This window comes from Podarcis filfolensis (assembly GCF_964270895.1).
Source record: "Podarcis filfolensis genome assembly, chromosome: 5".
In the NCBI taxonomy this organism is placed as follows: Eukaryota; Metazoa; Chordata; class Lepidosauria; order Squamata; family Lacertidae; genus Podarcis; species Podarcis filfolensis.
Genome location: NC_139608.1, coordinates 80,072,596 through 80,092,780, shown reverse-complemented (window position 1 = coordinate 80,092,780; position 20,185 = coordinate 80,072,596). Strand labels below are relative to the sequence as shown.

The 20,185-nt window shown below is 45.6% G+C and overlaps 1 protein-coding gene and 1 long non-coding RNA gene across 2 annotated transcripts in view; one reads left to right on the top strand and one right to left on the bottom strand.

Annotated features, from left to right (window-relative positions):
* Positions 1-607: 607 nt before the first annotated feature.
* TMEM254 (transmembrane protein 254) lies at positions 608-6,067 on the bottom strand. The gene is made up of 4 exons (XM_083614894.1): positions 5,920-6,067; positions 4,140-4,243; positions 2,142-2,201; positions 608-997 (listed from the first exon to the last, which is right to left on the bottom strand). Exons 1-4 carry the CDS (start codon positions 6,031-6,033, stop codon positions 880-882), a joined length of 396 nt encoding a protein of 131 aa, XP_083471020.1. The 5' UTR covers positions 6,034-6,067; the 3' UTR covers positions 608-879.
* Positions 6,068-7,243: 1,176 nt separating this feature from the next.
* LOC310763016 overlaps positions 7,244-20,185 on the top strand; it is a 143,757-nt gene continuing 130,815 nt past the window's right edge. Inside the window, exon 1 of the long non-coding RNA XR_014548373.1 lies at positions 7,244-7,635. This is a non-coding gene — a long non-coding RNA (uncharacterized lncRNA). The remainder of the gene's footprint in view (positions 7,636-20,185) is intronic.

Here is a 20,185-nt window from a genome sequence, read left to right as displayed (position 1 = left end):
ACCAAGCCACCTGCTAAAACTGGATGCCCAACAAGGATAATCTGTACTGTTGCACATTATTTTTAATAGTAATTAATTATTAATTATTAATTATTAATTATTAATTATTATTATTATTATTATTATTATTATTATTATTATTATTAAGCACAGCTAAAAGTACTAATGGAGTAGCATTAGCCCTCTTGGTCTATGGTGCAAATGACAGAGAATGAAAATGCCACCTTGCCTCCCAGTCACAGCTACACCCTGGACACAGTGTGGCTGCATGTAGAGATCAGTGCTCACAGACCTGCTTAATCTGCAACCCTTACCTGTAAAAAGGGTGTGGGGGAGGGGAGAAAGAGGCTCATAAATGAAGGGGACTATCCATACAATCACTTATAGAGGGCAATCCAGCCATGGATGCAGGCAAAACCAGGGGAGCAACAGACAGGTGCAAGTTGGGCCCAAAGGAAGATGCCTCACCACACTTCTATACAGCTCAGTTAATGAATAAGGCTACTGTTAGACCTGAGAAGTAGAGACTATAGGTTGCTCTGTGCTTGCTCTGTTTGTCACCCCTATTTTAAACTGGTCCTGTGCAGATATCTTGTGAGTGTTGGCATTTTGGTCCTGACCATTAAGAACTGGCTTTATTTCCTTGATCTAAAAAGAAAGGCTCCATCCCCCATTGTCACAAGCTAGTTTCCTCGCTTTGCCCACAGCTGCAAAACCTGCAGAGGAGACATCTGAAAGAAATTTCTCTTTCCAAGTGAAAGAGAAGATTGCCACACTTCTGAACGCACAAAAAATATTTAGGAATACACCCATCCCTCTCCCTGAAAAATATACCCCAAAGCTAGAATGTGTTGGAACCTTCTCTTCTGGCTGAATCCTTCACCAGCTTTTCTTCCGGGGGTTGTAGGTCAACAAAAAGTAGAGAGATCCTATTCCAAAGAAAAATGTTTGAACCAACCACAAACGCTGAGTTGAAGGGTCTGTGATGCCTTTCATCCTGCAGTGAAGAGACAGACAGATAAAGCCTGACATTTCTGCATGTATTACTTAAAATCCAAGTTAAGTAGATAGATGTCTATTTTGCCCTCAGCTGATTGGAGGATGGGCGGAAACTGAAGTTGGGCTGTTATCGACACCCCTGCTCCCTCACCAGAAGCCTTCAGGGAACTTTCCAGGGTGGCATGTGATACACCAATGAAGGAAAGATATCAGCAATGCAGTCACTAGTTCCAGATAACCTCCAAACAGGGTTTTGAATCCAAGTGCATATATTTGGGATTTAGAACTTGCAGAACCATCATGTTGTTACTCCTCTGCTGACACTCACACAGACCAGCCTACTTACACAGTCACTGGCTCCTTCTTGTGCTTCTTTTATGTTCTTTTATTTTGCTTACTTCATTTATACATCCCAAAGCAATTAACAATACAAAATCATCAACAATAAAGGCATATATAAACACAATGCAGATAAGGGCCAGGATAAAATTCTGATTAAAAGGCTTCTTAGAAGAGGAAGGTCTTTAAGAGGTGCCTAAAAGACAATAGACAGAGTTCTCAGGGGTAGGTGCCACCAAAATTTAAGGTCCAGTTCCCGCATTATACGGAGATCTCCTGTTGAGATGATATCTGCAAGAGGCCCTCTTCTGCAGAATGCAACCATAAGTTGTATATATAAGGTGCAAGACAGCCTTTTAGGTATCCTGGCTCTCAGATGTATAAGGCTTTGTAAACTAGTGCCAGCGCCTTTATTATTATTTTTTAAGAAACCTGACAAAAAGGGTCAGGGTAAGTTCACCTGCCACTGCTGGGTTGGGTTCCAATGCACAGCACACCTCATTGGTTCAATGTTGGAAAGCACTGGTTGCTTTTTAAAAAGCAAATTCAACGACAGCTCCAAAGTCGGTCCTTGACAGAATTTACTTTAGACCCAATTCTTGCAGATAGGTTGTGAAGATTATTAACACCTGTGTGTCACTTCCGTACCACTTCAGGCAGTGAGAGGGAGTGCTCATGCACAACACCCCATATCCGTACCCAGGAAACCAGCTCACAGCTTTGCCGCGCTATCTGCTGTTTAGAAGAGGGCAGAGGGAGGTGGAGGTAGAAGAGAGAACCAAAATAAAATAAAAACAGCTTACTTGCATAGCTTGAGGGCATATAATGCTTCCCCGATGTGGATTAACCAGGTAATTAAATATCTGAAAGGAAGGAAAATAACACCATTTGTAACTGGCATAAATTAAAGCAAGATAAGGGTTAGCCCAAAACATTTAGGTATTCCCAGGGGGAAAGCCAAACACATCCCCAATCACCAGCTAATTAACAGGTGACACAACCCTGTTATTTCTCATGCAAGCCCTTGTGAAATGGACAGGAGTTCACTGAAGCAACACAAATATGCTTTGTGCAATGCCTGTTCATTTTGGTAAGCATGGCTTGTGCAAGAGAAACACACAACAGGCTTTGCCATAGGCTCTATCTGCCTCTCATGCCACTGCCTCTGAAGGGTACCAAAGATCAGCTTGTCTTATTGTATGGCTCCCTCTGTACTACTTGCATGCTGAATAAAGTTCAGGTGCAGGAATGGGGTTTTCAAAAAGCAGGCAATCATTCTGCCCTGCCCTTTATATTAATGTGCATATTTCTAAAAACACGTTATGCATAGCCTAAACCGGACCAGAAACACTACACAGTCCGAGTGGAGTAAGGCATGTATGGAGCTGCTCTTTAACCCATAGCTGCCAACCGTCCCTTATTTAGCGGGAAACTCCCTTATCCCAGCGCTGTGTCCCGCTGCTGTCCCTTATTGATGATGTCCCTTAAATTTCCCGGGTTTCATGCTCGCCCGGCTCGGGAGGGAAGCAGCGGCTCGGGGTCCTCCGCCTCGAGAGAGCAAGAGAGAGCGCGTGCATGAGCTGCTGTGTCTCCGTCTCTCCTTTTTCCCCCTCAGGGGCACATTGTGAGGAGACGGGTGGCGGCGGGCGGGCAGGCAGCCCCTCTTGCAAGACTTCTGCCGCGCTGCCAGGGGAAGCTGGAGGCGGCAGCGGTGGCTGCGGCTGAGGAGGCGGCCTGAGGGAGGAGGAAGAGGAGGGGATGGGGAGGGACACAGAAGGGCGGCACTTCAGCCGCCGCACCGCAACCGCCTCATGCCGGGCTCACGGGCGGCATGGGCGAGAGTCTCTCTCCCTCCCTCCCTCTCTCTCAGGTGGGGAAGGGCCAATGGAACTCCTCGCCCCAGGACGACGGCAGCCCCAACGTGCTGCTTAGCATACCCTCCAACCAGTGCAGTGATTTCCCCCTCTGCATCCCTTTCATAACTCTATTTTTATAAATCATTTGTCCATCCATAGTTCAAATTTTTACTACAAGTTTTCTGTCAATCTTACCAATGTATGTAACTCTTTACAATAGCTTTTCAAATAAATTATAAGCTTTCCCCATTCTTTATTAAAGAGGTCCTCTTCCTGGTTTCTAATTCTGCCTGTAAGCTTTGCCATCTCGACGTCATTCATCAGTTTTGTCTGCCACTCTTCTTTGGTGGGAGTTGTAGACCCTTAGGATCATCTAGTCCAACCCCCTGCAAAACACAGTCAGTTGCAGCCAAAGCAGCATGGCTCCATGAGTGCGGGATTTCTGTATAAGCTAAGCCAAAATCCCTTATTTCGGCTGCTGATCCCTTATTTTTGAGGCTGCTGGTCCCTTATTTTCAAATCTGTAAGTTGACAGCTATGCTTTAACCCAGTTGACAAAAGTGCTCAGGGGAGATAATTATGGGCTGGAAAACTACCAGAGGAAGAGGAACAAAGGCTAGACAGCCTGTCCCGATCCACCCTTCACACATGTGTCGGACTGGTTTTTACAATTAAAAAGGAAGGAAGAAAAAAGAATGAGGCCCTGGGTCCATTGTTAGAAACTCTACTATTCTATGACTCTATAATCTATGACTCTATAATCTCAAAATACATTGCTTGACTGTAGCTTGCTCTTACATTTCACTTGTCCCTCCCAATATGCAAGGAGAAACACATACATATGGCTGCATATTATATTACTCACCCTCCCACCCATCCCCAAAATCCCCACTGTTGGGTGAGCAGAAGGAATGTGAACAGGTAGAAGATGAGAATTCAGCTTACCCTATATTGAGAAGAGTTTTATGGTTTTCCACCAAATATTTAGTGAAGGTGCCTAATGGTCCCAGAAGGTCATAGGGGATTGTTGAGGGTGAAAAGACTGCCCACTGAGGTGTGAGGAGGGGGAGGGGAGAAAGAGAGATACATTTAAGTAAGCATACAGGAGGTATTGTTTTATTTACTTCAGCTATACCACTTAATATTCCAAATTCCTAAGCGGCATACAGTGGTACCTCTGGTTACGTACTTAATTTGTTCCGGAGGTCCGTTCTTAACCTGAAGCACCACTTTAGCTAATGGTGCCTCCCGCTGCACCACCGGAGCACAATTTCTCTTCTCATCCTGAAGCAAAGTTCTTAACCCGAGGTAATATTTCTGGGTTAGCAGAGACTGTAACCTGAGGCGTATTTAACCTGAAGCATATGTAACCCGAGGTACCACTGTATATACGTGTCAACATAACCCATCATCCTGCAACATCAGAATTCACAACTTTTGTGTTTATCCCCCAGTATCCATACATAATATATGAAATTCGGGGATATCAATACAATGTGGCACAATCCAGAAATTAGCAGCCATTTGACCAGGGGTAGGCAACCTAAGGCCTGTGGGCCAGATCCAGCCCAATAGCCTTCTCAATCTGGCCCACAGACGGTCCAGGAATCAGTGTGTTTTTACATAAGTAGAATGTGTCCTTTTATTTAAAATACATCTCTGGGTTATTTGTGGGGCCTGCCTGGTGTTTTTACATGAGTAGAATATGTGCTTTTATTTAAAATGCATCTCTGGGTTATTTGTGGGAATAATTTGTTCATTCCCCCCCCCAAAAAAAATAGTCCAGCCCACCACATGGTCTGAGGGATGGTGGACCGGCCCACGGCTGAAAAAGGTTCTGACCCTTGCATTTTACAATGCAGGGTGTGGAGGACCCTGAAACACTGGACTTAGGCAAGAAAGCCCACAGCTGATGAGATCTTGGTCTAGATCCCCCCCCCCAAAAAATAAATCACAATTATCATATAATGTACTTCCAGAATAAACCTCACCAGTACAGTGTGTGCTATGCATTAAAGCCGGCTGTCTTCATGAAATGCACTAAAAGTGCACTACGGTGGAAAACATATTTATACTGGACTCCAATCAGGGATTCAGCTCCCAAAAACCCTTGAGTGGGGAGATTTCAGAGCAGCAGAAAACACAACTCAAGATTCCGGGGTTTGTTTCGTTTTTTTCCAACCCATTCATTTCAGTGGAAGAGTTTAAACACCTGCTTGAGGCTTCTACCCTTTGCCCAGTTGCAGTGGAGTAATGCCCACTGAACTCAATGGGGCGCCCTACTGAATCCTGTAAATTCTCCCCGTGAAATAAATGTGACTTTAAAAAAAACCACGCTTGATTTGGGCGGGCTCATCCCTAACATCTTCAAAGCTAAGTACGGTACATAGGGATCCCCTCCAAGCCTTCCCATCTCTGGCTCCCACGGCAAGAGACACATAGCTCAGCCCGTGGAGGACGAAGACTTTAACTTCCAGGTCGCGCGTTCGAGTCTCGGGCGAAATGTTCCGGGTTGGACTATGATCCTAGCTGTCAACGTTTCCCTTTTTTAAAGGGAAATTCCCTTATTCCGAATAGGATTCCTCGCAAGAAAAGGGAAAAGTTGACAGCTGTGACTATGATCCCCTCACGTCCCCCCCCCCCCCCCGGGTGCGCTTTGGAGCCGTGGCGCCCCGCGCTTCCCCGCACCAGCTGCCCCGGGAGCCTCCAGGGAGGCTGCGCTCACCCCGTAATAGGTCAGGCCGACCAAGATCGCCACCATTACGAAAAGCTTGGAGCGTCGGAAGTAATCGGCGCGGTGCTCGGCCTGGGAGTCCATCGAGCCCGCCACCCTCGTCATCTCTGCAGCGACCGAGTCTGTTCCCGCCGCCTCTTGTGAGCAGCCCCAAGAAGCGCTCCGGAGGGGCGTGGCACCCTTCTTTGTCCCTCTCCATTTGCATACGTCGCCTGCGTCACAAAGAGGGCCCTGTTGTTACGCGGGGAGGAAGAGGGTTGGATTAGGAGGGATCCGAGGGACTCGCTGCCGCGGGCTCCGCGCTGCTGCCTGCTGCTTTCCTCCTCTCGGGCAACCGCGAGTGCGAGTCTTTGTGGCAAACTGCTGACGGCAATTCGCACAATTGGAGAGTTGGAAGAGGTCCCCAAGGGTCATCTAGTCCAACCCCGCCTGCAGTGTAGGAATCCCGCCGAAAGCCGTCCCTGCGTGGGCTCGACTTCTGGTTAACAGGGCACTGACCCATTGTGCCACATTTCAGCACAGTGACAAGCGAGACAAGAGGGGGGATCGTAGAATCGTACAATTGGAAGGAACCCTGACGATCATCTAGCCCCTCCCCCCGCAGAGCAGGAATCTTTTGCCCAGCGTGGAGCTTGGACCTCAGATTAAGAGTCCCATGCGCTACCAGCTGACCTGCCCGTGGTGGTGCAGTAGTGCCATGCGCACCTCATTTACACAAAATCACCACCACTCATTCGCCTTTCTGGAGTTTGCACACTCACTGAGTCTGCATCCCTAATGTGCTTATTGTCTGCTCTTCTTGCCCTTTCCAGTGCCCAGTGCTTGACCCCTCTTGCTGTTGGCTAACCTGCAGATTACCGTATTTTTCGCCCTATAGGACGCACTTTTTCCCCTCCAAAAATGAAGGGGAAATCTGTGTGCGTCCTATGGGGCGAATACAGGCTTTCGCTGAAGCTTGGAGGGCGCACCGACCCCTCTCGCTCTCCAGGCTTCAGGAAGCTATCAGCAAGCCTGGGGAGCCCACAGGAGTTCCCGCAGGGCTCCCTAGGCTGCGGATAGCAGCCTGCCGCCCGGTGCGGGGCACCCTGAAGCAGAGCGCCCCGCGCTTCAGGCAGACATCGGCCAGCCCCACAAGCTCGGGGGACAGCGGGGAGGCGCAGCGCCGCCATCCCGCTGTTCCCCCACCTGGTTTTGGGGGGGAATAAAGGGGGGGGAATCCTTTATTTTCCCCCCAAAAAACTAGGTGCGTCCTATGGGACAGAGCGTCCTATGGGATGAAAAACGGTAGTTGCGCTGCAGAAGGCGTGCTGGGGAGACCACACATTTCAAGAAACGCAAAAGTAACTTTTGCTAGGTTTTAATAACAAAAACAGAAATTCCTTTTACACTAAATTACAATATATCAATGAGCATGACCCATCCATCAGGGTATTGAGAGAGCTACCTGCTTAATTAACATAACAGCTTAACATAACAGCTTAATTAACATACCTTAACATCACCTGCTAAACCGTTTCACAGCTGTAAAACTAGGTCATGTTATTTGCTCTGGCCCTTAAAGCCATACACATCCTGTGAAACAATAATGAGCCTTATATTTAAAGAAACCATTCAACACTTGCTTCTGGTTTGCCTTCCTTCTCTTCTTTTATAAAACAAAAAATGGGCCAGGTTTTGTGTGTCAAAAAGGTTGGTTTTGCTGGACAGGTTGTTTTTTTCTTTTTATTTCCTGCCTGCAAATAGTTAATGAATGGCAGCCTCTGATTGGCCGTGGTTCCAGGAGGGAGAGATTAAAAGGAGAGGTTTTGGAGAGACGGTTAGTTTGATGAGAGGGTTGGTTGAAGTGGGTTGGAATTGTGGTTGGAGAGGGTGGGAGATAGGTAGGGAGACAGGTTAGGAGACAGGCTGAGGTATAAAGAGTGAATGGGAGAAAGAGTTGGTTCTGGAAAAAACAACTTCCACTCTGAGCGTATTGTGAAGGACAGAGTGTGGTGTCCTGAAGGAGGAATAGACCAGAATTTTACTGGGAGGCAGAGGCTGAGCCAGGAGAAGTAGAAGCTGGAAAGGAACAGCCTACTTGGGTCTCAAATCTAGTCTGGAGGGGAGAGATAGATTCTTCTAAGGAAACGGATGAAACTCCCAGACCCAGTGAAGGGAGGGGGTGTGGAGAGCCCTGTGGTCTACATCTGAAGACAGCCTTGTTTAGGGAAGCTTTTAATGTTTGATGTATTACAGCATTTTAATATTTTTTTGGAAGCCACCCAGAGTGGCTGGGGAAGCCCAGCCAGATGGGCGGAGTATAAATAATAAATTATTATTATTATTAGAATGGACCTCTGAACGAGTTAAGTTTGTAACCAGAGGTACCACTGTATTACTTAAAGTACCTCAGGAGCAGGATTGTTAAAGGGGTTGGGTAACTGAAAGAAAGTATCACCAGAAAAAAAGAACCAAACCATAATGCAAAAACTGAGGACAAATTTAAAGTGAAATTGCACTGTATTTCTGAACTAACCTAAGTTGAATCCATTTGTGTTATATACTATCTTGCCTTAAATAAATCTTTATTGTTTATTTAAAGAAAACCTGTCTGATACTCCAACTTACTAGTTACCCCTTCACAAAGCTCCTTCGCAGCATACTCTGGGGCTAGAAATTTTAAGGGAAAAAGGAAAGAAACCTTCGGGTAAAGGGTTGTTCAGTGAGGTGGGGGCAATTTATCTAAGTGAGAGCGGGCCCAATGGCATGAGAGGAAAAAGTGCCGTCTCACCCATCACATTTTGTCCTCAGCATTTCTAGCACATGAAAGGAGTTAAAAGTGCTGGCTTCCTGCATGTCACATTTTCCAGAGAAGCCAGAAAAAGGGCTGCAGTGATGGAGAGGAGTGGGGGGGGGGGGCTTGGTGCCAGAATATCACAAGTGCCAAGCTCTGCTGATCTGGCAGCTGCCTCCCTCTGAAAAGCAGGGGTAAGCACATTGTCTCTGCCAAAGAATGCTAGAAAGAGCCATTTATCCCCTCACAGAGCTACAATTCCTGGCACCCTTATGGGTCCCAGGATTGTTTTAAAGGACCATTAAATGTATGATGTGTATGCAGCCCAGAAGTGCTTGGGCCATCTGGATTTGTTTCTCATAATGTTACACGATGCTTCGCACATTTTAAGTATATTGCTATTACTGCAATTTAAAGCACGGGGGAAATTTAAATTTAAATAAATTACTCACAACTGTTTACCCATGCGTATATTTTCAGAACGTATGTACATGAATGTAAATTACATATTCCCTGGGAGGACATGCATAGTAATTAGTTGTTACTTGACTTTCTATGAGAAGGCTTGCTGTTGCTGAGCCCAACCAACCTCAACTTCATTCTATGCTGTAGTGGTAGCAGAGGGAAACATGCAGCCTTTAGAAAAATAAATAAATAAATAAGGCTCTGTGCTTTAGCCTAATGTGACTTGGTTGATTACTTACTTAATATTAATGATTAGTAAATCTATTTCACCTGCCTACAGGAATTAATGACCTACAATGAAATTTTGGAATAAACATATTAAGTGGTTATTTACTTGTGTGTGGAGTGTTAGAGGAGGGTAGGACCTCTGGTGGAGGACACATCATGCTCCTTCTGGGATAGATTGCTCACTTTGGTCCCCACCCTGCACTCAGCTCTCACCTGTGGCTCCTAGAAGCCGTCAGCATGCAACAGCAGCAACACCCTGGGAATGGCTTTGACTAGCTAGCTAAACCAGGGGAGGGTAGCTGATGGGTCTCAAGCACTTGGTGAGTTAGGGACTTCCCTTGCATGTGGAAACAGTCTCCAGCTGTTTGAGCAGACGAGACCAATATTGGATCTTGAAGTTTTGCAAGAGCTGCCTGTTGCAATGTTGCATCTGTGTCGGCATTTTCGTTACCTGAGCAGCATGTTGCAGAGAGGAGCAATCTGCTGGAGCTATCTGAATTTGTTCCCAGAAGATCTGCATTTAACTAAGAGGAAATGAAAGGATGAATAAATGAGATAATAGGATTATCATTGCATCAGAATATGAAGGTGTAATTTTGAGAGGGATTACAACTTGGCACGAACATGAACCTTGTACCTTCAAAGTTGCTACATGCAGCGGCCTGATTCTTAGAGAATTTTTTTTTTTTTTACATTCATCAGAGCGAAAAGATTAAAATGTCGTTAGCTGTTGATGCAATGCAACACCCACAAATGAGAAACATTTCCTCCTTGACTGTTTATTGTTGTTTTTAAGTATACTTATACATAAGTGCAATTGAAGACACAGTCCTGCAAAAGACTAGTTCTCTAGTCGGAGTAAAAATGAAGGATGAAAAGCATCCCTGAATGAGAGAATGAGCTGTTTAAATCCAGGTTGAGCTAGGCTGTTCTTTCCTTGCTGGTAAATTATTATTATTATTAAGCAGCTATCCTATCTTTAAAAGACATCTGAAGGCAGCCCTTATTCAGGGAAGTTTTTAATATTTAACGCTGTATTGTTTTTAACACTTGATTGGGAGCCGCCCAGAGTGGCTGGGGAAACTCAGCCAGATGGGCGGGGTATAAATAATACATTATAATATTATTATTATGCATCCTTCCTTCCTTTAAAAAAATTTAAATTCATTATCTGCATTCTGCTGTCAACGTGCATGCCTCTTTACTAATAAAACAGCCAGATCTAAGTCCTGCTGAGCTTCCAGTGTACTATTCAGCCCAGGGAAGGAAGGGATGGGATGAGAACTGGGGGGAATGTGTATCCTTTCTGGAGGGAGAACATGGAACACATCTCCTGGGCTGCCAATTTCTCCCCAAAGCCTTCTACATGATGATGAGTGAGCTGAAGGGACTCACCTGTAGGAGTGTTCCCTCTCACTTTGTCTACTAGGCAGGAGATGTTATCATTTCTCAAACATTGCTCAATACAGTATAAGACAGGGCATTTGCAACTGTTCCCATCCATTTGCTCCTCTACCTTGTCTTTCACCTGCCTCACTTGAGGAATGCTATGGACTGGGAGCTGTGAGGAGCGTCCAAACATTGAGGGGGCCCAACACCTCACTAACAAATATTGTGGGGGGCTCAAAGGGGTCCAGCCCCTAGGAGTTAGCACTCCTGAGGGAAGACAAGCCATGTGGGGAACTACTTATCCCCCACCCTCTTCTCTCAAATATCATGCCGATAATTATGTTCAGAATTTGGGATTCTGGGCTACACAGACACAAAACTGCTTGTTTCTAGAGACCTGTTGCTCTCGGAAGGATGGGGCCATGTGCTCCCAGGCTGCAGCTCTGAGGATGACCTTAACCCAGCCAAAGCTGCAGGGAACTGAAGCACAATATGAAAGCCTTGCCCTGGTTTGCTTCTCCTTGGGGGCAGGATGAGGAGGGGGAGCAAGGAGTAAAAAAGGAAATAAATGAGCAGTGGTTTTTCCAGTCAAGTATTTTGATACTATACTATACTGAAATAATTTATATGTTTCTTTGATTGTCCTTGAATCTTCCTGCTGCTCTTGCCACCCCTTCCTGCAACAGCAGTGTGGCATGCCACACCTTTTACAACCACTGTATTAAGCCTGAAATGGAGGACACTGCGACAAGCTCGGTGCCTCAGTTACCACTCGCGCCGACTTGCCTGCTCTCTCTTACATATATTGCCCCCACCTCACTGAACAACCCTTAAAACAAATGCTAACTATTCCAGAGTATCCTGTGGGGGACCTTGGTGGGGGGGATAACCAATAAGCTGGAGTCTCAAGCAGATGTTTTTAAAACAACAATAAAGATTTATTTTAAAACAAGGTATTATAATACAAGTGGAGAAACTTAGGTTACTTCAGAATTAATAAGCTAGTTTTCTGTATTTGTTTCACAGAGGTTTCGGCTTTTTAGTTTGGTTCCTTTCTGAGGCAGCACTTTCCTTCTGGTAAAAAGGTAAAGGTAAAGGGACCCCTGACCATTAAGTCCAGTTGTGGCCGACACTGGGGTTGCAGCGCTCATCTCGCTTTATTGGCTGAGGAAGCCAGCGTACAGCTTCCGGGTCATGTGGCCAGCATGACTAAGCCGCTTCTGGTGAACCAGAGCAGCGCACGGAAACGCCGTTTACCTTCCCGCCGGAGTGGTACCTATTTATCTACTTGCACTTTGACAGCAAGTCCTAGGCTTTGTGGTTTAACCCACAGCGCCACCCGCGTCCCTTTCCTTCCGGTACCCACCCCTTTAACAAATCCAACTCCTGAGGTAACTTTCAGTAATAGTCTTAAGGGCTCACAACTCCTCTTCCTTAACTGGGTTTGGGGAGTCTCTTCCTCAGAAGAGTCTCTCCCCTCCAGACTAGCTAGAGACCTAAGTAGACTGATCCTTTTTCAGCTACTTCTCCTGTCTCTCCCTCAGTCTCCCAGCAAGATCCAGTCCTCTTACTCCTGCAAGACATTACACTCAGTCTTTCTCTGTACACTCAGAGTGGATGTTTTCTCCTGAACCAACTACTCTCCCTCCTCAGCACTCTGTATATTTCAACCTGTCTCCTAACCTAACTCCCAACCTTTCCAACCTCAATTCCATCCCCCTCCACAACCACAACTCTAAACCGACCTTACAAACTCTCTTCCTCCTGGAACCTCAGCCAATCAGAGGCTGCTGTTCTTTAACCATTTGCTGGCAGGAGATAAAAGTAAAAAGAAATACTTGTGGAACCAACTTTTCTGTCACAGACGCCATGTCCGTGTTGGGGCTTTTCAGTCTCCTCCCTTCAGTGGCAAATCAGCCCACAGGCTATTCAGGAAAGTCAGAGAAGCTTCTGGACTTGCATTCCATGATGTGTGAGGAGCTGCTGCCAAATGTGGGTAATCCTTCCCACTTCCCTTCCTCCCCTCCCACTTTTAGCATTATTCTGGACTTGTTTGGATCCCCATCTGCTTGGCATTGACCCAGAGGCAAGATTAAGTCTCTTCCTCAGAAGGTGGTGGTGGGGTATGGAAACAGATACAAAGAGTTTCCTATGAATTTTAGGATAGGAAGAAATAATTTTAAAACATCCCGAGCCAGTGTGGTGTAGTGGATAAGAGCGGTAGACTGGTAATCTGGGGAACTGGGTTCGAGTCTCCGCTCCTCCACATGCAGCTGCTGGGTGACCTTGGGCTAGTCACACTTCTCTGAAGTCTCTCAGCCCCACTCACCTCACAGAGTGTTTGTTGTGGGGGAGGAAGGGAAAGGAGAATGTTAGCCGCTTTGAGACTCCTTCGGGTAGTGATCAAGCAGGATATCAAATCCAAATTCTTCTTCTTTCTGTTCAAATCAAGTCTATTAGATGTCAAAAAGCTGACAGAAAGAGGAAACAATGGAATTGTATATTGAGTTTCCGATAAAGAAATTATGTCCGTGGTTACGACTTCCACATTCCTGAATATGTTCCCCACACATGATTTGGAATCCACGTGTTGCCACATCCACAAGTGCGACTAGGGGTGCAGGTGAGAAGAGAAGTGTGCATTCAAAATGACCGCTGCCTTATCCACAAAATTGGCAAGGCCTCCCTCATTTATGATGGTACGGCAATAATTCATTACTCTAATTCACCATAATTTTTGCTGTACAGCTATGCACTAAGTTTGGATTGATAAGAACAGTTAAGATGCTACATGCAGCAAATAAATATATGGAATGGGAAACTGCCTTTAAATAACACCACAGCAATGGTCTCAATCAAAATTTGGCTATCACAAGTGTATCCCTCTGTAGGAGCTCTGAGGGAAAGGGTTTTTATCTCTATAGAAGCTTCTCTGAGAAGTGAGAGAGGATTGTGGGGGGTTTTGCTAAAGAGATTACATTTATTGCAGGAATTGGATGCTTTAGTTGAGATTCTTGAATTGCAGGGGATTGGCCTAGATGACCTTCAGGGTCCCTTCCAACTCTGCAATTCTATGATTCTATTTCCTCCATAGATATCATCTAATCAAAATGTACATTATAAAAACAGTCATTTACTTATATAACATGGTGTTAAGGATAATCAGCTATAGGTCGCCTTGGTTTAAAGTGAGCCACAGAAAAAGCTTTCAAGACCGGGTATTGAATGTACACTATTATTTTATCAATTAATGCATTGCCTTTCACATAATTCTCAAGTCCCAATAGCTTCATAATGGATTTTAAACAACACTGGAGACATATCGTGCCCTGCAGCACCCCACAGCTGAAGAGACAGAGGGTTGAGAAACACTCATCCAATTCTGTTTTCTGGAATTGCCCATTATCTCAAGACCCGAACCAGTGCAGATCAATGCTCCAGGTACCCATCTTCTGTAGACAGACCAGGAGGATCCCATGGCTGATGGTATCAAAAGCCAATGTGAGAGACTGCTGAAGCATCACTCTCCCAACAAAGCTCATCTAACAGGGCGGCCTAGGCAAATTTAGTCCAAATTTAGTAACCCCCTCTTGGCCTCACTGATGTGGTCCAATGAGTTTTGGCAGCATCAGACTGGGCTAACTCAGCAATACATTGCAGCCAGCACACAACTGTGTAGATGCACTGTGGAAATGCCGGTTGACAGACAGCAATTTGCCATGTCATGAGGCTCTGCTATCAAGACACTGCTCATAACAGCAATATGAGACTCGGAATCAGTCAATGGCAACTTCTGCAAGACAGATTGCTCTTCTTACAAACTGATACAGCTTCCTTAACTTTTTAGGTTGGAAGAGATTGTCTTAATATCTGCAGCTCCAGAATCTGGGTTTCCAGAACATTTATTTATCTGCCAAATAGTATTTTATTAGTTTTCCAATTTTTTAACAAACCAATGCCAGATTACATCAAATTTAATATTTATTTATTTATTTATTTATTTATTACATTTGCATCCTACAAATCCTCAGAATGGTTTTCATGATGTCCCTCATCCCCATTTATCCTCACAACAACTTTCTGAGGTAGGTTAAAGGTAAAGGGACCCCTGACCATTAGGTCCAGTCGTGGCCGACTGGGGTTGCGGTGCTCATCTCGCTTTATTGGCCGAGGGAGCCAGCGTACAGCTTCCAGGTCATGTGGCCAGCATGACTAAGCCGCTTCTGGCGAACCAGAGCAGCGCACGGAAACACCGTCTATCTTCCCGCCAGAGCGCTACCTATTTATCTACTTGCACTTTTTGATGTGCTTTCAAACTGCTAGGTTGGCAGGAGCAGGGACCAAGCAACGGGAGCTCTCCCCATCGTGGGGATTTGAACTGACGACTTTCTGATCAGCAAGTCCTAGGCTCTGTGGTTCATCCCACAGCGCCACCCGCTAGGTTGAGCTATAACTGGCTTAAGTTTATCCAGTGATCTTTGTGGCTCAGTTAACGCTTGAACCCATGTCTCCATGCTTGTAGTCCAGCATTCTAACCACTACACACTCTTCTGTCAGTAACTACAAGATGAGTTTTTCTGTGCATGTGCAGATTGTTCTTTTACCCTCGAGCAGTCGTAACCTATCCATATTTATTTAGGAGTGAGAAAGTCAGGTAGCATGGTCCCCAAGTAAACATGACCTCTCTTTTCCAGAAATGAAGCATTGTTGCAGACAGCACCATGGGCGTAGCCTGGATTTTTGTTTGTGGGGGGACAGGACTTTTGTTAGGAGGTGCAGAACAGACATGATTGGTTAGTTACTTAAGTATTTCTATTGTTTTGCTTGATGGGGGGCAGTTGCACCCCTTGCTTACACCCATGAGCAGCACACTTATCTGGGACTGGGAATGAGGCCCTTTACTGGTAACCCATCATCTAGGAAACACAACAAAATCCTGCAGGGAATAAGGATAATCTGTTGGGCACTGAATAACTTCTGTAGAAACAAATCCAGATAGCTCAAGCAAACAAGAGAAAGCAGATAAACAGCATCTTAAATTCACAAATAAGCACTAGGGGGCAGTATTTCCCAGTGTTTCGCATCTAGATCAGATCCAAAAAGAACAGTCATTTCAGAAATTATCAAAATTAGGCATACGTATAGCCCAATATCAGATGTATAAAGTATTATCCTGAGTTGCAAAGGATTGTAAGTGAGGTCAAAGGGAAAGGAAATGCCCCCAAACCTTCTTAATAATGGACTGTTAATAACCTAATCATCACCATCTGAACTTATCTTCCTGGCCTCTGCTGTTTACACTTCCTCCCACATATTTGCTGGCCCTCTGGGTCATTTATAGCCTCAGCCCTTTTCAGGATCAACTGATATAAATTATCGGGGCTGGGGGAGGCCAGTTTGAATAACTGATATAAAGCAAGCTTCCCATTGATATAGCTCCATATATATTGCAACAGTGTTGATTTACAAGTAAAGATAGTATTGTTTATACTGTTATTTCATTCTTACAACCGAGCTTCACATACCTTTTGCGGAAGAAAAACCGCAAATGCTAGGTGGTTGAATTGTGGAGGCATTTTTTGATATTATTGCAAGTGACACTGTCCTTGTTGGTCTGCCATTTAAATCCTGCAATGAAAAGTGCACCTAGGATTGATTTCAACCTCCTTTTTGTGGAGGGAAGATTAAGATACCCCCAGCCAGTATGATCAATAATCAAATATTATTAGAGTTGTAGTCCACCTAATACATTTTCCTGCATTGGAGAGGGTTGGACTAGATGACCCTCAGGGTCCCTGCCAACTTCACAATTTGATGGTTCTGCTTCAGCACTGTGGAGAAGCTCTCTAGGGTTTCAGGTGAGAGTCTGATCAAGCCCTACTACCTGGGAGACACCAGGAGCTGGACCTGGGACCTTCTGCATGCAGACAACACGTTCTGCCACTAAGTTACAATGTTTCCCATCACTGCAATAAGGTTTTCCCAGTGGCCAGCAATCTGTAGCGAATCTGTTGGCTCTTGCATCAGCTCATTTCCAGCTTCCATCTCTTTGCTTATGCTTGTATCTATCTGGAACTCATGAATGGGCAGAAAACTTTTCTGTCCCACCAAGCGTTTGCAGGCAATTTAAAGCACATCGCCCACAATGGTCTGCTGGTGTTTGTCTCTAATTATTTTGCTTTTAATTTTTGATTATATATATATATATATATATATGCAAATGTAAACCACTGTGATATATTACATCTATCTAATATTGCTTGCTAATTTTTCTGGTACAGCTTCATGCCTTTAGTTCCATGTCTTGCTGCCATGAAGACGCAGTGATGGGAAACAGTTCACTGGTGACATTTCTGCTAAATGAACAATTGTAAATACAACTGAGCCACAAGAGAAGTAAAAGGAAACTATTCTGGGAAGTGCAGCACCTTCCCACATTTTGTGGGCTAGATTTCTGTTTCTGTGGTCTGCAATGTTGCAAGCAGCTTCTTGTTCTCTTGATCTCTGTCCATCCTGGCTGGTAAAGTTGACAAGTGTATCCAGGGGCCTGCTCCCTTTGGTCAATCAGTAGTACATAAATCCCTGAAGAAACCTCTGTGACGAAAAAGTTGGTTTTGCTGGACAAGTGTTTCTTTCTTTTTTTTCCTGCCTGCAAATTGTTAATGAATGGCAGCCTCTGATTGGCCGTGGTTCCAGGAGGGAGAGTTTAAAAGGAGAGGTTCTGGAGAGACAGTTAGTTTGAGAGGGTTGGAATTGTGGTTGGAGAGGGTGGGAGATAGGTAGGGAGACAGTTAGGAGACAGGCTGAGGTATAAAGAGTGAATGGGAGAAAGAGTTGTTTCTGGAAAAAACAACTTCCACTCTGAGCGTATTGTGAAGGACAGAGTGTGGTGTCCTTTAGTAGGAATAGACCAGAATTTTACTGGGAGGCAGAGGTTGAGCCAGGAGAATAGGAGCTGGAAAGGAACAGCCTACTTGGGACTCAAATCTAGTCTGGAGGGGAGAGATAGATAGATCAATGGGGGGGGGGAATTCTGTGTAGTGTTTGAGCTGGCAAGTAGTTTGAGGAGAAAGGATACACACCTGGTGCTTCAGAAATATGCCTGCCCTCACTGTAGTCTTATTCTTATCCTGAAAGCAATTGTAGGACAACCAAGCAGAGAGCAGTTTCCCAAGTTATCATTCTCTTAGGATTGCTTCACACACTATTTAGATAGACATCTGAATGTTCAGCAAATCTATGTAAATTTCAATTCAGATAGAGCTATTCATGACATCATAGATGTTAACATGGTGATCAAAGTTCTCTGTCAATAGTATAATCACATTGATGAAGCAATACAGAAGAGTTTAAGTATTAACTGGTCAGGCTGGCAGAATCATTTTGTCTGGATGAATAGAAACTGGTCTAGAGAGCAACAATTTGGAACAAAAATGAGGTTCACATTTAACAAATAAATAATAAGATCCAACCTCCCACTAAACTACACTTTTAAAAGCTACAATCCTAAAATCATTGAACTTTCCCCCCTTGCAGTTTGCCTTTGCTGTTTTATTACATTTTTAATGGATGCTTATTGTTTTGATATATTGATGTAAACCACTTTGTGAGGTTCATTTCAAAAGCAGTACATAAGTAAATGAAATGGTAGGGATTGAGAGGGATGTATTTCTGACTAAATGGATCTGACTTGATTTATAATAATTAAAAATCACGATCAACCAAAAATAAAAGAGAACAAAAAACTTCCAAGCAGGGGCGGATTTAGGGCAGCACAACCGCCCCCGGCACTGAGCCTGGAGGGGCCAGAGGGGAGCAGAAGGATAAAGTAATGAAAGGAGCAGCATGGAAGGCGAGAGGGGCAGCCTTCCTCAGAGGCCAGACATGCTAATGCGCTTATCTCGCCTCACGGGTGGGTCCCCCCCTGCGGGGTGGGGTGGGGGGGTCATTGTGTGAAGAGGGAGCCAAGAGTAGACCGAGGGGAGGGGGGAGAGGCGGGGAGACCAGTGAGGAGGAGGAGGAGGAGGGCGGCCGGGGTGACGCCGCAGGGGAAGCCGTGGCCAAAGGGCGCCCAGGCAGGACAGGCGAGGCGCATGCGCGGGGGCGGTTTAGGCGGGAAACGGCGCGCGGCGCCAACCTGGATTCTACGGGGCGAAGCGAGAGGGAGTGGGGGATGGGCGGCCGTTGGGACCAGAAAGAGGAGCGGGAAGGACACCCCTCCCCCCCCGTTGCCCCAGCAAGACGTTCGTCATAGCGCTGATGCTGCGGGAACGTAATAAAGGGAGGCAATGTCGAGAGGGAAGCCCTTAAGAGTTATCTCGTAGCCGGTCCCCAGGCGCCACCACAGGGCGCGACGGCGCCATCTTCCCTCAGGCATATATATATATTTGGCGGCGTATCAGTGTGTTGGTCTGAGGCCAGGCAGGGTTCAAATCCCTGCACACACACCCACACCCACAATCCCTACAACCCCCACAATCCCCTACACACACACACACACACACACACACACACACACACACACCCTACTACCATCCCCGAAGCTCACTCGGGTGCCTTTGCGCCTCTCAGGCTGCTCTCCCTCGCGGGGGTGTTGGGGGCTGAGAGGGAAGAAGGAGGTGGGCCGCCTCAATGTCCCAGGGGAAAAGGTGGGGTCCTAGGAGCCAACTCTTGGGCCCAGGTCCCTTGCCCCCCAATGTTCTAATGGCAATCGACCAGGGCAGGGCTTACCTGGTCTCCCCCCCATCTTCTATTCAAGTGGGCGCCCCTGGGTGGGATATAAATAGAGAAATAAGCTCGTGGAATTGAAACCCGGTTTCAGAACCATTTGGGTGGAAAGCAGAGGGAAAGCAAACCCTGAACCGCATAAGCAGAATTGGTCCCTTGTCTGGATGTCAGAAGCTCAGCAAGGATTAGCTTGGTTTAAGATTAGGGACAAGAGGAAATACTGAATGATGAAGTGATAATGTGTAGCATTATAAACAGATTGGAATCTTGTAAGGCATTCCCAATACTCTCAATTAGCATCCTCATTTAACACTTTGAATTCCATGATTTAACCCAATGTCTGAGTCACATCCTCAAGCTACTGTGGATTTTGGTTTGGGTGAACTCTTCCTTCGTGGAAGTTGCACTTAAAAGCAGAGAGGGGATCCGGCAGAACCAATCCCTTTCTGTATTCAGGCAACATTTCAAAAAGGGAGTGCATTATGTAGCATGGCAGGCAGGCAGGCAGGCAGGCAGGGCTCAGAAAAATCCCTCCCCATAGAATCACATGCACAAAAACACACGTATATATCTATATCTATATATGCTTTATTGTTTTCTGCAAAAAGTACAAAAATATATTGTGCTTACAACACAATGCATCAAACATTAAAAAACAAAACAAATAAATAGCAA

Bases quoted from the DNA above. Each gene is read 5' to 3' on its own strand.
- TMEM254 (XM_083614894.1), bottom strand. From the start codon at position 6,033: ATGACGAGGGTGGCGGGCTCGATGGACTCCCAGGCCGAGCACCGCGCC. The intron at 2,202-4,139 runs GTAAGCTGAATT...CCTTCCTTTCAG, and splicing joins AAAACTCTTCTCAATATAGG to ATATTTAATTACCTGGTTAA. The intron at 998-2,141 runs GTAAGCTGTTTT...TCTTCACTGCAG, and splicing joins TATGCCCTCAAGCTATGCAA to GATGAAAGGCATCACAGACC.